A 13184-nucleotide genomic window follows, 5' to 3' on the forward strand; every position below is an offset into this window, starting at 1 on the left:
ATGGATGCTTTTTTCAACCTCCTTGAAGAGCTTTACATCGCAAACTCGTATTTACGACATGGATGAATCGGGACTCACAACATAAGAAAATAATATCCACAAATAATCGGTCACAAAGGTAAATGATAGATAGCTGCACTAACATCAGCAGAAAGAGGATCTCTTTTGATAATAGTTGTTTGCATGAATGATACTGGTCATTTGGTGCCACAATTCATTATTTTCCACAGAAAAAATATGAGTGTTCAATGTCCTCATTGTGGATTCAAATGAACATGTTTACAGACTGGTTCAACCACTTACACGACTCCTGAATCAAGGGTTTTACTGATATTACATGGACACTAAGTGACATTCACAAAATCGATGTAATAACGTCAACACCGTTTCGTTACCGCCACATACGATTTACAAATTGCTGCCGCTAGACAAGGATTTCATGGGGTCATTAAAAACATACTACAGTGTAGAAATACATAGGCTGATTCAAAACAACAGACCTCTAAGTCCGTGTGAAATGGCGGAGCTGGAAAGTCCTATTTGAAAGTACAAATAAATATGTGTTCAGCGATGTGGACTTTATTGCTTCCCACTGGAATCCATATCTGAAACTGGTGGAGTTCTGACAGACATACCTAAAGAATTGCTAATGCACAATCTGAACCAGCGCCATAGAAATGAAGAAAAGTATCTAAAGCTGTAGCAACAGTCAGGACATCTTCACTTTACAAAAATGATTGACAAGACAAGACAAAAAGAAAACTGCGCAAAGAAGCAAGCAAACGAAGAAAAATAAGAAGACTCTGAGGAACGGGACGTTATCCAGTTTGATAAAGACGATGAGTTGATGGACCAAGAATTTCCTGACCCTACTGATGAAGAATGCATGTTCTATTCAAGCTTTATTAATTAAGTAACTTCTTTCATTTACCACAATATGTTATTTTCATTTATTTGATATTTATGTCTATTTGTGTTGTTGATATGATGATTTATGCTTATAGTCCATATATGGGTACCTATATTACTTATTTACTCATTTGTGGTTTTTGTTTTTGTGTTAGATTATAATTTGACAACTAAAGGCTGTTAATTACTACATATAAATGGTATTATAAATGTTATAAAAAAGTTATTCCATATTTGGTGACTTTCCTCTATTATTATATGAAAGCAATTCACCATTCGAACATTTTTTGTTTACAAAATATTCTGAAAACACCTTTTTTTTAAGTGTACAGTTTATTTTTCACCTTTTTTTTAAGTGTACACTTTTCTACAGCAACCTTTTAAGCATTATTGATTTTATGATTAGAAATTTCTTTTTGTTCAATTTCATTTTGATCAACTTTTCCGTTACTGTCACATGATTAAACCAAACCTTTAAACATCCATGCTTATTCTTCCTTGTTAAATAAGGGCAAAAGGCCATTAGTTTTTTTCAAAATTAGTTCAGAGCCATTAACAATAAATAATTAGGGATAGTGACTTCCTCATGGTATCCCATTACATATAATTTTTAAGCTTTCATTCATTTTATATTATTAGCTAAAATTACACGACGCCCTCTAGCGTCTACTCACATTATTGTCGTTTATATTGTGGAAGAAACACAATTTTAAACTTGCCATTTTCACTTACCAGAGCCAAATGGACAACGCGAGTCTTACTTTCGCATCTGGATCTCTCAAAGCCGGTTCTCTGCCTTCGCTCTGGCTAAACTCCAAACATGTGTGGAAAGGTTCGATTATCAACCCCGTTTCCAAATGGAATGCCAAGCACAGGGCGTAATACCATGACTTTTCTACAAAACGCTAGTTAACTGCGGTCTAGAGATATGGCACCATTGAAAGTGTCCTGAAAGTTCTCCAGAACTTCTAATGGTATCTGTAGTGTAATTTAAATACAAACGTTGTTTCTATCAAAATTGCCTTTTTTTTATTTTCCTAATCGTCATATTTTTAAATAAAACAAAGTTACATTCTTTTAAATAGAATACCATACATTTTATTGCATTTTGAGTATGGATCTTTGCTGGACCGTTTCAAATTCCTGTTATGGGTTGCTAAATAACCTTTTTAAACTTTTTCTTTAGGCAATGATAAAATTTAAAATATTTTCTTAAAATACACGGTGTTGCCACATTTCGCAAACTGATACTTTTCTCAATTTTCTTAAAGGAGACACCCTGTATATTATTGGATTTTCAAATAGCCACTGAATTGGCAAATAAAATTAAACGCTAGGTATAAGATTAAAATTATTATGATATGAAACTGGGAATTAACTGCTTGTTCACAACCGTTTTAGACCATTGCTAAGAAGTCATATTAAAATCAGAATCTTGCGCAATGTTGCCAAATTTCGCAAATGACTTATTTCTACGTTTAAATGCCTACTTGATGATTTCAAAAAAATTAAAACTAATTACTAATGCATGTTACTTACAAGTAAAATTAATTAAATTAGTTTTTCAATATGTCCGCCGTTTTGAAGAATGAGTAGAAGAAGTAGTATATGCTATTTCTAAATGGTATATTACATTCGTTTCATTAGATTTCATAGACTCAACAAAAATGCAACTGAATAAAACAAATAGAAAATAGTCCCAAAAATACGCTTAAAATATTATAATACCTGTCAAAAAATCAGTAAACAGAAAACTACTATTGTTTTCAAAGCTACTGCGATGATTGTTAAAAATGTCGAAATTAATAATATCAATTTTGTGTTTCTACCTTTCAACAGGCAGATTTCTACATATTTTTTAAAGATATTAAGAATATGAATATTTTTTTATAGTTTTTTTCCATTTAAGGACCTTATTTATAAGATTCTTAAATTATGAATGTTTAAGAATTTATCCATTATTGGAAAATAATTGCCAATTAACGCCAAGTCCGAAACCCGTAGTATATTATATAATTGAAATTGCTATTTGTAAATATACAGAGTGTCTCATTTAAGAACACTGAGAAAAGTATCATTTTTCGAAAAGTAAATTTGTTTTACCAGCCTGAGTATAAAAAACTGACGATTGGGAAAAAAAAAAAGATCATTTTAATAGAAACAACTTGTGTATTCCAATTTTTTGTTTTGTTTCGAGATAAGGTATAGGCTCTTAAGGGAGCCACCCTGTACCTGAAATGTCTGTATCTTCAAGAGACAGCAGTAACACCTCTTGCGTGATATTTTTTGCTTCGCTCATGTGTTTCCTCATGAGAGCGAGCTGCATCAGCATCGGCAGCATCGACAGCAAAATGAGATACTCGTGCGCAGAGGATCCCATTCTCCATAGCAAGTATCCAATGTGTATCGCCTTTTCTATTTCCGATCTGACGGTTCTAAATAAAAACGTTTCGACGTAATTACTGTTCGCTGTGCGTTGGAGACACGTGAGGACTATTTATTTGAAGGATATAGCTGAAGAGAAGAAAGGATAATTGAGAAACGTAACATCCCAAAAATCACAAGGACGTAGCGTATATCCTAGGGATATACTGTTTCAGCTAAGGGACATCCTTGAGACGTCTCAAGGATATACGATCTTACTAATTGGAACGTCCACAATATATCAGCTAAGCTCTAAAAGAATAACTAATATTTGACAGGTTTTTTGTCATTCTTTGGTGAAAGTAGCTCTTTTCAGCCAAGCAGCTATTGAATTCTCGCATTCTTTTAATGTTTGTGATGTGTTTGCTTTCTTATGCGCCTCTGAAAATATGAGCAAGACAGGTTTTATATATCTGTACTTCATAAAAAAATAAATAAAAAGAACGAGACTGCTGTCTTATATGTTCAAAAAAACAGATTTAAAAAATCCCAACATCTGCCTTTTACGTAAAGGCTTAGTGATCTTCACATATATTTATGTATTTCATTTCATTAAATATGAACCTCATTAAACTCTCATCGGTAAGATCTCTTTAATGAGAGTAAACACTATCGCGGGCAAGAAAAACTATAACAAATATGATTTTTCAGTAAGGTAAAGGCAATGCAATATATCTCGTCAACCTAAAAATATAACTAGTTTTTTTATGTGAAAATTGTATGTTATGCAGGATGATTCCTAAAATTAAAACTTTGTTTTTGGGGGGGTAATTCTTTCATCCATTTAAAGAAAAAAATATAATAACTATACCATATAACTAAAAACATAATTTTGTTCTGGGCGATTTTCTCTAACATTACATTAAAATTAGTTTAGTTTTGATGCCTAAATTCAACTGCTCAAAAAACATGAATATATAATATATATTTTATTAAATTATATTTCTTATACTTTTACATTTACGTAATACCTACTTATTAATTAATTTGACCAATTTTAATTTTAAAAATGTCTCCATTTTCTATATGCCCAACCAATTAAATTTCATTGCAAGTTCATTTGAAATCAACGGTGTCAGAGCTTGTTTTACAAACTTATAACTGATGCTGTCGCCTGATCTTGCTATCTCATTAACCTAGCAAAATAATAAAAAACAAGGTAGCTTAGAATTTATTAATTCTTATATTATATATTACCACAAAGCTTTACTTACATGAATTATTAGTTCTTCAGTAATAATAATACCACAAAAGAATAACTGAAATGAAAGTACTGAAAGCAGTAAGCATAGTACACAAAATACTCAAAATAGACGTCGTATACCACCAACAAAAACAAGGCTGAAAAGATGGCGGACGACGAGACGGAGGAGAAGCCGACGACACTCGAGCGAGTCCGGCACGGCACGACCGCGAGTAGTTGCGTCATTGGTTCCAGGCAAATGAGATCTTATAAACGAATATATTATTTTTACGTTTTTGTATTGGTTTTACTTAGATGAATCCTTATTTTCTGCGGTATTTTTTATTAAAAAAGCGTTTCTTATCTCGTTCGGTCCAAAAATAATAACAAGTTGTTTCTAATGGTTTGATTCCGCTTTTTTTTTAGGACTTGACAACACTGACGTCGATGTAGATGTGGACAAAAACGTTGCCAATAACAAGTCTCCCAAAATACCATAAATTTAAAAAAAACAAGTATTTTCCTTCTCAGTTGTTCAAAATTTAACTTTTTAGGTTTCATTTTGTTTTACGGTTTTTCAGTTTTTCCCTTATTTCTATTCTAATGTTCCTATTATTGGGGAAGGAGATATCCTTAGGCCATCTACTTAGAGGATATCTGTGGTATATCGTGTACAGTAAATATTTGACAGTCTATTCTTAGTATAACGTATATCCTAAGAATATGATGTAAAGTCTGTTCACAGATATAAGAAAGTGACTAACTGATACGAATTAAGGAAAGACCCGGGAAAGCTGTAAGAATGAAACATTGTAACGACGAATGGCAGATTTCAGTTGGTGCCAAACATGTTCAATGGGATTAAAGATACAGTGGTAACGTGGAAGCCTTAAAATGTATGCCCTAGATTTTTTACATAATTATAACAGACATATTCCTTTTGTAGGTTCAAGCTTTGTAGAACCTCATTTAATTGCTTTTTGGTATAATCTTCGTGAAAATAAATGTCGTTATTATACATGTAGTTTTGGATTGTTGCTTTTGTGTCACATAAGCAAGAGGTTTTAGTCAACTGTCTACTGTGATAACTTGCATTGTCCATTACAATGACGCTATTAAGAGGAATGCTTGGAACTAGTTTGTTTTTAAACCAACTTTTAAATAAATCGACGGTGGTGTCTTCATGGTAATCCAGCGAAGAATCTTTAATATTTTTCGCAGACAGAGAAAGTCCATTTGGAATCCAACCAGTATGCAAAATAGTTTTGGTTAGTTTTGGTTAGTTGGATAATTCAAAAGCAATTGGTCACTTTGTTATATCTATGAACAGACCATACCACTAAAGTTCATGGGAACGGTATGTCAAATTTCTGTGGGAAACTTAAATTATAAGTGTCATTTTATTTACCTACTAGTCCACCAGATTTTAATTGTAGCTTATAATACGTCCTATTTAAATTGTCTGATATATTGCACAACATATTTCTGTGTATTAGTTTTTGGGTACATTTTTGAAAAACAATACGAATTGACAAACGTCAAAATTTAAACCGTGCGGTAAAATCTCCGAAAACATCCGATTGCTCTCAAACCCGTGCGGTAAAATCCCGGAAATGTCCGAAGTGGCTCGGATCCGAGGGAAACGGTGTGTAATTAGGTATTTTACACACGGGAGTAGAAAAATACAAATGGAATTCGTTTGGTTCTTGCAATGTATGGTACAATATCTTGTCTTGTCTAGCTCTAACATCTGCTTCTGCCTATCAGCATTTGTATTCTTTGTATTATCAAGTTCAAGTGTGGCTAGACAGAGATTCTACAAGAAGAGGAAAATGAAGATGACGAAATAATTGTTCAAGTAGAAGTAAGACTATTGTCTATTGTAACAACATTTACAAGAAAACAACTTCCAATCATTAGGATACGATCTAATCAAATTTTCTTCGTTACCATAGATCTTCAAGTAAATCTACTAGGGAAAACACGTTACAAAAAATGTACCAAGTACATTAGCTCATAGGTGGTGAGGAATTGCGTGCATATTATTGTCTAATAGATCTTGTTTAGTGTAATTCGGGTATAACGGCATACCTGGCGAAGAATATTTCGCAGTACATTTCGGCCACCGCTTTCAATTCGTCCAGCTCTACCGCGGACCTCTTCCTGCTGCAGAACTCAAAAGCAAACACTTCTAGCGCGACGTTGTGCTTCTGGTGCCCGTAGTGAGTGCAAATTTTAATCATGTTAGCGTAAGCGAGGCAAATGACGTTAAAGTCCGTGGACGATTTCAACGCTTCCCTCAAGCTCCACATGGCCGCCAGCTTCGCGTAACTCCAATTTTCTTTGGCCTGAACGATACAGTAGAGTTTTTCGAGATTATAGTCCATAGCCGCTTACCAAATAGTAGCGACAGAGATACGTGAGGCATTCGGACACGTCGTTGCAGTACTGAGAGAAATCGTCGTCTTCCCTGCTTTTCTTGTGCAGTTTCGGAAACAAGTATAGATAAATGTTTTGCTGGAACGCTAGAGTCACCTTTTGAAGGTTCAACGCGACATCGTTGACTGGAAAATCGACCCCTGGGAAATATATATGTTACATTTCAAAAATAGAAATGATATAAAAAAATTCATTGCCTAAAATAATATGCTAATATGCTGTTCAAAATTTTGAGGTTGAAGTAGTATTTGATCTTGTTTGTTTTTTTTTTCAAAGAAACTTCCAACTTCTGGTTTTTTGTTGAGTCGAACTTGCTGACGTTTCGCCAATCATGCTGTTGGCTTCTTCAGAGTTTGACTGAAACTGGCTCGCATTTTAATCTGTACTTGCTTACAAATTCTTTGAGGGGGGCGGAGCTAAATGAGGGGTATAAATACCGTCTCGAATGACTGATTCAAGGTCAAACGTACGAAATTGAAGTTTTTTCCATTTTTTTTTTTCGAAAACGGTAAGTTTTATCGTGCAAATAGGTCAGATAAAAGTTGTAGATCATACAAAATTGTTCAGGCACTTTTTTCTTACTACTCACCATCCGTGAGTTATCGCGGTTTGAACTCTAAACAAATTCATATTCTACATAATATGTACTTAAACGCAGCCTATACACGTCATCAGACGTTTAATATAAATAAAAATAAGAAGCTATGGGTTTGCGTTACTTATAGAATAAAACTTGTATAAATGTATATTTAAAAATAAGGGACTATACTGTCAGTTCCTAATTCCCTTTGGCTGTAACCTTGAGTAACATCTGCTAGCTACATCATTTTTCCGAGTGTGGAGGCTCGTATACCTGCTTATTTTTGAAGAAAGTAAACGAGATAATTCAGTATATATCCTAGAAAAAGCAGCACCAGATATTTGAACACCTTTTGGAGGTTCAACGCGACATCGTTAACTGGAAAATCGACCCCTAGGAAATATATATGTTACATTTCATTACATTGCCTAAAATGATATGCTAATGTGCTGTTCAAAATTTAAGGTTCTGCGATGTATTCTGTGCCGCATATGCATGGAATGCTGTAAACTCCGGGCATCTCAAATGGAATTTTGTCCTTGACGGATCGAAGATGTTGAGAGGTATTAGGACAAGTGGTAAATCTGGTTTTGACTGGTTATATTTCTTTAAAACATTTGATATATGGTCAGTGATGTTTTGAACGTATTGAAAGGTTGTGGTGAAGTGTATTTAGTGATGGAACGCTTAATATCTTTAATGCGGAAATTATTAGAGAGAAGAGCAGAGATAAGTTGTTTTAATTCTTCGTTCAGTGACTCGGGCTGAGATAATTTAGAGCCTCTGTAAACAAGATAACCGATAACCGATTATTTTTTTTATGATATGATATGATATGATACATAAGGGTATCGGTCTGGGTGCGAAGGTTTTCTACAAACAAAATGACCCCATGTTAGGTCCGATTTTCTATTGATGGGAATGTCTAAGAATGGGAGGTTGTTGTTAGTTTCTAGTTCAATGGTAAAACGTATGTGGATGTATCAAGTTTAAATGTATAAGAAAATATACTAAGGATTCTTGACCATGACGCCAAATAACAAAAGTATAATCGACGTTGTGTTTCCATAATTTTGGTTTTAGATGAAAGGTGTCGAGAGCTTTCTTCTCAAAGGCTTCAATAAATATATTCGCAATGACTGGTGATAGTGGACAACCCATAGCTGTTCCCGACGTTTGTTCAAAAATTTGACCGGTATAAGAAAAATATGTTCCACCGAGCTGCTATACATAATAGTCATACATAACAATTCAAATCACCGTTGTACACACAAAATGGCTGCATTTCACTCTTTTATACACAGACTTCTTAATACGCCACTCTCAATAGAAAATTACAACAAAGAACTTAATGTCATTAAACAAATTGCACTGAACAACAGTAAAATCTATTTATCCGAAACCTAATACAGAAGTCGAACAAGTTAAAACAATTACATACATAGGAGAACCCAGTGAAAAAGTTTCAAGACATTTGTCGAAATGTAGTTTAAAAATAGCTTTCAGAACTAACAACGCGATGGGAAAATTTTTAAAAAACAATAAAAGAAATGTCCAAAACTCAAAAACCAGGTGTCTACAGGTTGAAATGCGGATCTTGTCCTAAAATTTATATTGGACAACCAGGTAGATCCTTCAAGAAACGCATTAACGAACATAAAAGAGCGTTTAAAAACAATGGTCTAGATTCTAATTATGCTTAACACTTAAACCCAGGACTACAATTTTGATATTTTACAAATAGCCACAAAAGGTAGAAAATTAAATTTATTGGAAGTCATGGGGATTAACAACATTAATTAAGGTTTTATTATCATTTTTCGGTATATATAGTAGCAGATCGTTTGTAAATATTACATTTGATAAAGACACGGTGTTGTCGAAACAACTGTCATATGAAAATATATAATTTTGTGAAAATCTTAACTTTTAGTTCTTATTTATTTACTGTATACTTGCGAATGTCTAATATTTATATTTAAAAATAGAAATGAATTTTACGCAAACATAATACACAAATATAACACTCGAACCCAGAATATTACCTTACCTAGTCACAGACTGTCAATAACAGAAAAAGGACGTTATTGTATGCAACTGAACTCTGTGAAATGTATAAGCACTGTTAGAAAAGTATTAGGGAAATTAATAAGCCTAGAACCTAGAATCAATCATTTCATTTGTACCTTTTTTGTAAAGCAACTTGAAATAAAGGAGAGAATTGGGCAATTTTCCAAAATCCAAGATATTTACCAGTCAAGACGGATTGATTGTTGTCGATGATTGTTTGATATTATTTACAAACCATAACAATCCAAAGCGTTCCTTAGCAGTTCGTATCCTTCGTTCATTTGACCGATCTCCATCCTCGCGTAACCCATGATAGTGTACAGTTTACCTCGCTTTAAAGTGACCATCCAGCTAAGTTCCATCGTTTGTTTCAAGTTTTCCTACGACATAAAGAAAATCGTTCGGTCGGCATCAAAGTGACGTGCGCTAACATTCAGCAATTTGAAGGCGTCCTCCAATATTTTAAAGGAGTGGGGCACGTTTTGCGAATCTATACACACGTAGCAATATTCGATCATGGTGTTCAACAATTTCTCCATTAAACCTGAAAAACCGGACGCTAAGATAAACAAAATCTGCATTTTAAAAGGCTGTTTTAGAAAGGTGTGGAGTAATAAAACCAGGTGTGCCTAGAGCAACTCAACGAGATTAAGTAAACCGCTTTCATTGCTTGGCATTGATATCGTATGACATAAATTTTTCCTTTTTTTTTGCAAATAGTATGGTAATATTTTAATATTTCAAAAATTAATGGTAATTAAATTTAATTAAAGAGAGAGAGGGAGAGAGAGTGAGAAGGGATGAAGAGAGAGAGAGAGAGAGAGAAAGAGAGAGAGAGAGAGAGAGAGAGAGAGAGAGAGAAGGGGTGGAGAGGGAGAGGGTGGCAGAGAAGGGGGAAAGAGAGAGAGTGGGGAGTGAGCGTGAGAGAGGAGGAGCGAGAGTGAGAGGGGGGGGAGTGAGAGTGAGAGAGGAGTGAGAGTGAGAGATTGGGAGTGAGAGTGAGAGAGGGGGAGTGAGAGTGAGAGAGGGGAGTGAGAGTGAGAGAGGGAAATATAAAGAGGAAGAGGGGGAGAAAGAGAGAGAGAGAGGGAGGGAGGCGAGAGAGAGAGAGAGAGAAAGAGAGAGAGAGATACAGAGCATTAAATAAAAGTGTGAATTGAAGAGGGATTGTGTTTATTTGGTGTGTTAACCCAGTACCTACCAGCACCGCTGCAATGTTCGATAAGTTGCGTGTACATCGTGCTCAGGATGAGCAGACACGTGCAGTGACTAAAGTCGGCATCGGAGAACGTTTTGATAATGTTAAAGTCGTCTTTGTACTTTCGGACCATCCTGTAACCGATGCCCGTCATATCAATTCTCGATTCTGCAAAGCTTACAACTGAATTTCCGAAATTGACGGTTATCGTTATCGTCACCTTCAGGCTCGTCTTCGAAAAACCTCGAGCCGGAAAAAGAGTCCGATATGTGGGACATCGTGGAAACGGTCGTTCCCCATTCCCTCGCCATTCCCGTTTCTTTTCCCGACCTCGTGCTGCCGCTATCCCTGCTGAAAATCGAATATTTCGTTTCCCTATCGGATCCGATCAAAGTGACGCTGGTTTGGTCGCTAGATAGCGACGGTGATATCTTTCTCTCCTTTCTTTTTATCGTTTTTGTCTTTCGCAACTCCTGCAAGTTTGTCAAACGTTTCCGGGGTGTGCTTAAAACATTTTTTTGCACTAATCAAGCCTGAACAACAAGGTTATTTTTTAGTTTTATCAAAAATTATTTATTTATTTATCCAAATTAATGTTGTACCCTTCAAAGTAATCCTCTCCACACTTGTGCCGACGTTTTATCTTTAATTAATTTATCTTTTATTTAATTTTATTATGACGGAATAAATGTTCAAAAATGTGCCCTTCTACATGAACATGTTCAGTGGTTTCTGGGAAATTCCTTACATTTATTGAATGACAGTGTTGTGAACTTCTTGAAGAAGTTGACGTAAATCATTTGCACTTCCCGTACCCAGACGATTAATTGCGAAAACAAGCTACTTCACAAACCACAATTTTAGAAAAAAAAATTACCCTTTGTTCAAAATTACGGATCTTGGAGTAGTTCTAGGAGGAGATGTATCACATAAGCTAGCTACTTGACGACTGCCGACCAGGGGATTATGTTGAAGTGAAATTTCCAATTCTTTTTCCTCAAGATTTACCGTTTTCCATTTTTCATATTCAATACTACCACTAATATCAAACCGTTCCATTGAGAGATTGTCTAGTTGATATACGTTTATTAAACTTTCACTGTCAACAATGTATCTCACCTATCTAAGTTCATATCTGCATTTTTATGGTACCGCCGAAAAAACAGATTCTGACTGGAATCTAATTGAAATCGGCAACTATCTGACCCAGAAATGGCTGTTTGTCATTATCTTGGATGTTTTTAAAAAGATTTGGTTCAGTTTCAATCAAGCTCTGAAGAAGCCAACAGGAGGATTGGCGAAACGTCAGCAATTTCGACTCAGCAAAAACCGACGCAGGAAGATTTGGTTCGTTTTCCGCTGATCATCCTGTTGGCTTTCTCAGAACTTAAATGAAATAAAACGTAACAAATACCTTCCGACAGCCACCGAATTGACCCGATTTAGCTCCCTGTGATTTCGTTCCGTTCAATCGAAAGGAAGTAATGGAGAAATCGCAGGAAGCAGCAGATGGCGATTACTTTGAAGGTGATAATATAGACTTAGCTAAATATTCCTCGTAATTTTTATCAAATATACTAGCCTAATGATACGTACGTAATCCAATTTGTTTCCCATGTATCTGACGAAGAAGCCTCGGCCGCAACCTTGACATTTGCGTGTTTCCATTTCCAAAAAGCGTATGGCCCGGGAGTGAAATTCCTTTTTCTGATTGTCCGTCAGTAAATTGTACGTCGTTTCTCTAAACGGCCTACTCAAGAACCTCAAATATCCACATGAAGCATATTTGGGCAAATCGAGGCAGTCGTCTGAAAAAAAAAAAAGAAAATACTGCATATGGTGCTACTTGGATTCTATTGGGCATATCCTCATCCAAAAACAGTCAGCTATGAATGAGAATGAGAAACGAAATATTTCGGGATCTTAAACATTTTTTAAGCAAAACTCCAGAATTTAAATTATTAAATCATAATGATCCTCTCTATCGATTTAAAATAGTTTCAGTGTATTTCTTAAATTGGCCATCCTGTATAGTGTCCCGTTTTCAGTTCCGCTGCCAATTCCTTTAATTCCGATATATTCAGTTTACACACACACCCTTAAATCTTAATCTTAATATTAAATAGACAGATTATTTATCTTTTTAGGAATTGATTCTTCGATAAACTTTATTTTTTATCACTACCCAAAGATCCTTGAATTGCGAATGGATTCCCCACTATTATTTGGCCTCCCCACGCCAACCATTGACTTGCAGATAATATCTGGATCATTATCTCCAATTTCGAGATGATACGACCTTATTGGTGTTGACTGTAGCCTCATCGGAAAACATTTCAATTCAGTGATCACTATAATTTAATTTTATTGACATTGATTTA

At 35.0% G+C, this 13184-nt stretch overlaps 1 protein-coding gene across 1 annotated transcript in view; it reads right to left on the minus strand.

Annotated features, from left to right (window-relative positions):
• The window catches only part of LOC132708058 (adenylate cyclase type 10-like), a 63991-nt gene that overhangs the window by 5278 nt on the left and 45529 nt on the right, over positions 1 to 13184 (minus strand). Inside the window, exons 17-25 of the mRNA XM_060680162.1 lie at positions 12400 to 12611; positions 11024 to 11276; positions 10807 to 10971; positions 10037 to 10149; positions 9841 to 9985; positions 6914 to 7095; positions 6608 to 6864; positions 3142 to 3344; positions 1642 to 1804 (exon numbers count right to left, since the gene is read on the minus strand). Coding sequence (XP_060536145.1) covers positions 1642 to 1804; positions 3142 to 3344; positions 6608 to 6864; positions 6914 to 7095; positions 9841 to 9985; positions 10037 to 10149; positions 10807 to 10971; positions 11024 to 11276; positions 12400 to 12611 — 1693 coding nt within the window. The remainder of the gene's footprint in view (positions 1 to 1641; positions 1805 to 3141; positions 3345 to 6607; positions 6865 to 6913; positions 7096 to 9840; positions 9986 to 10036; positions 10150 to 10806; positions 10972 to 11023; positions 11277 to 12399; positions 12612 to 13184) is intronic.

This window comes from Cylas formicarius, unplaced genomic scaffold (genome assembly GCF_029955315.1).
Source record: "Cylas formicarius isolate icCylForm1 unplaced genomic scaffold, icCylForm1.1 PGA_scaffold_10__41_contigs__length_53128322, whole genome shotgun sequence".
Lineage (NCBI taxonomy): Eukaryota > Metazoa > Arthropoda > Insecta > Coleoptera > Brentidae > Cylas > Cylas formicarius.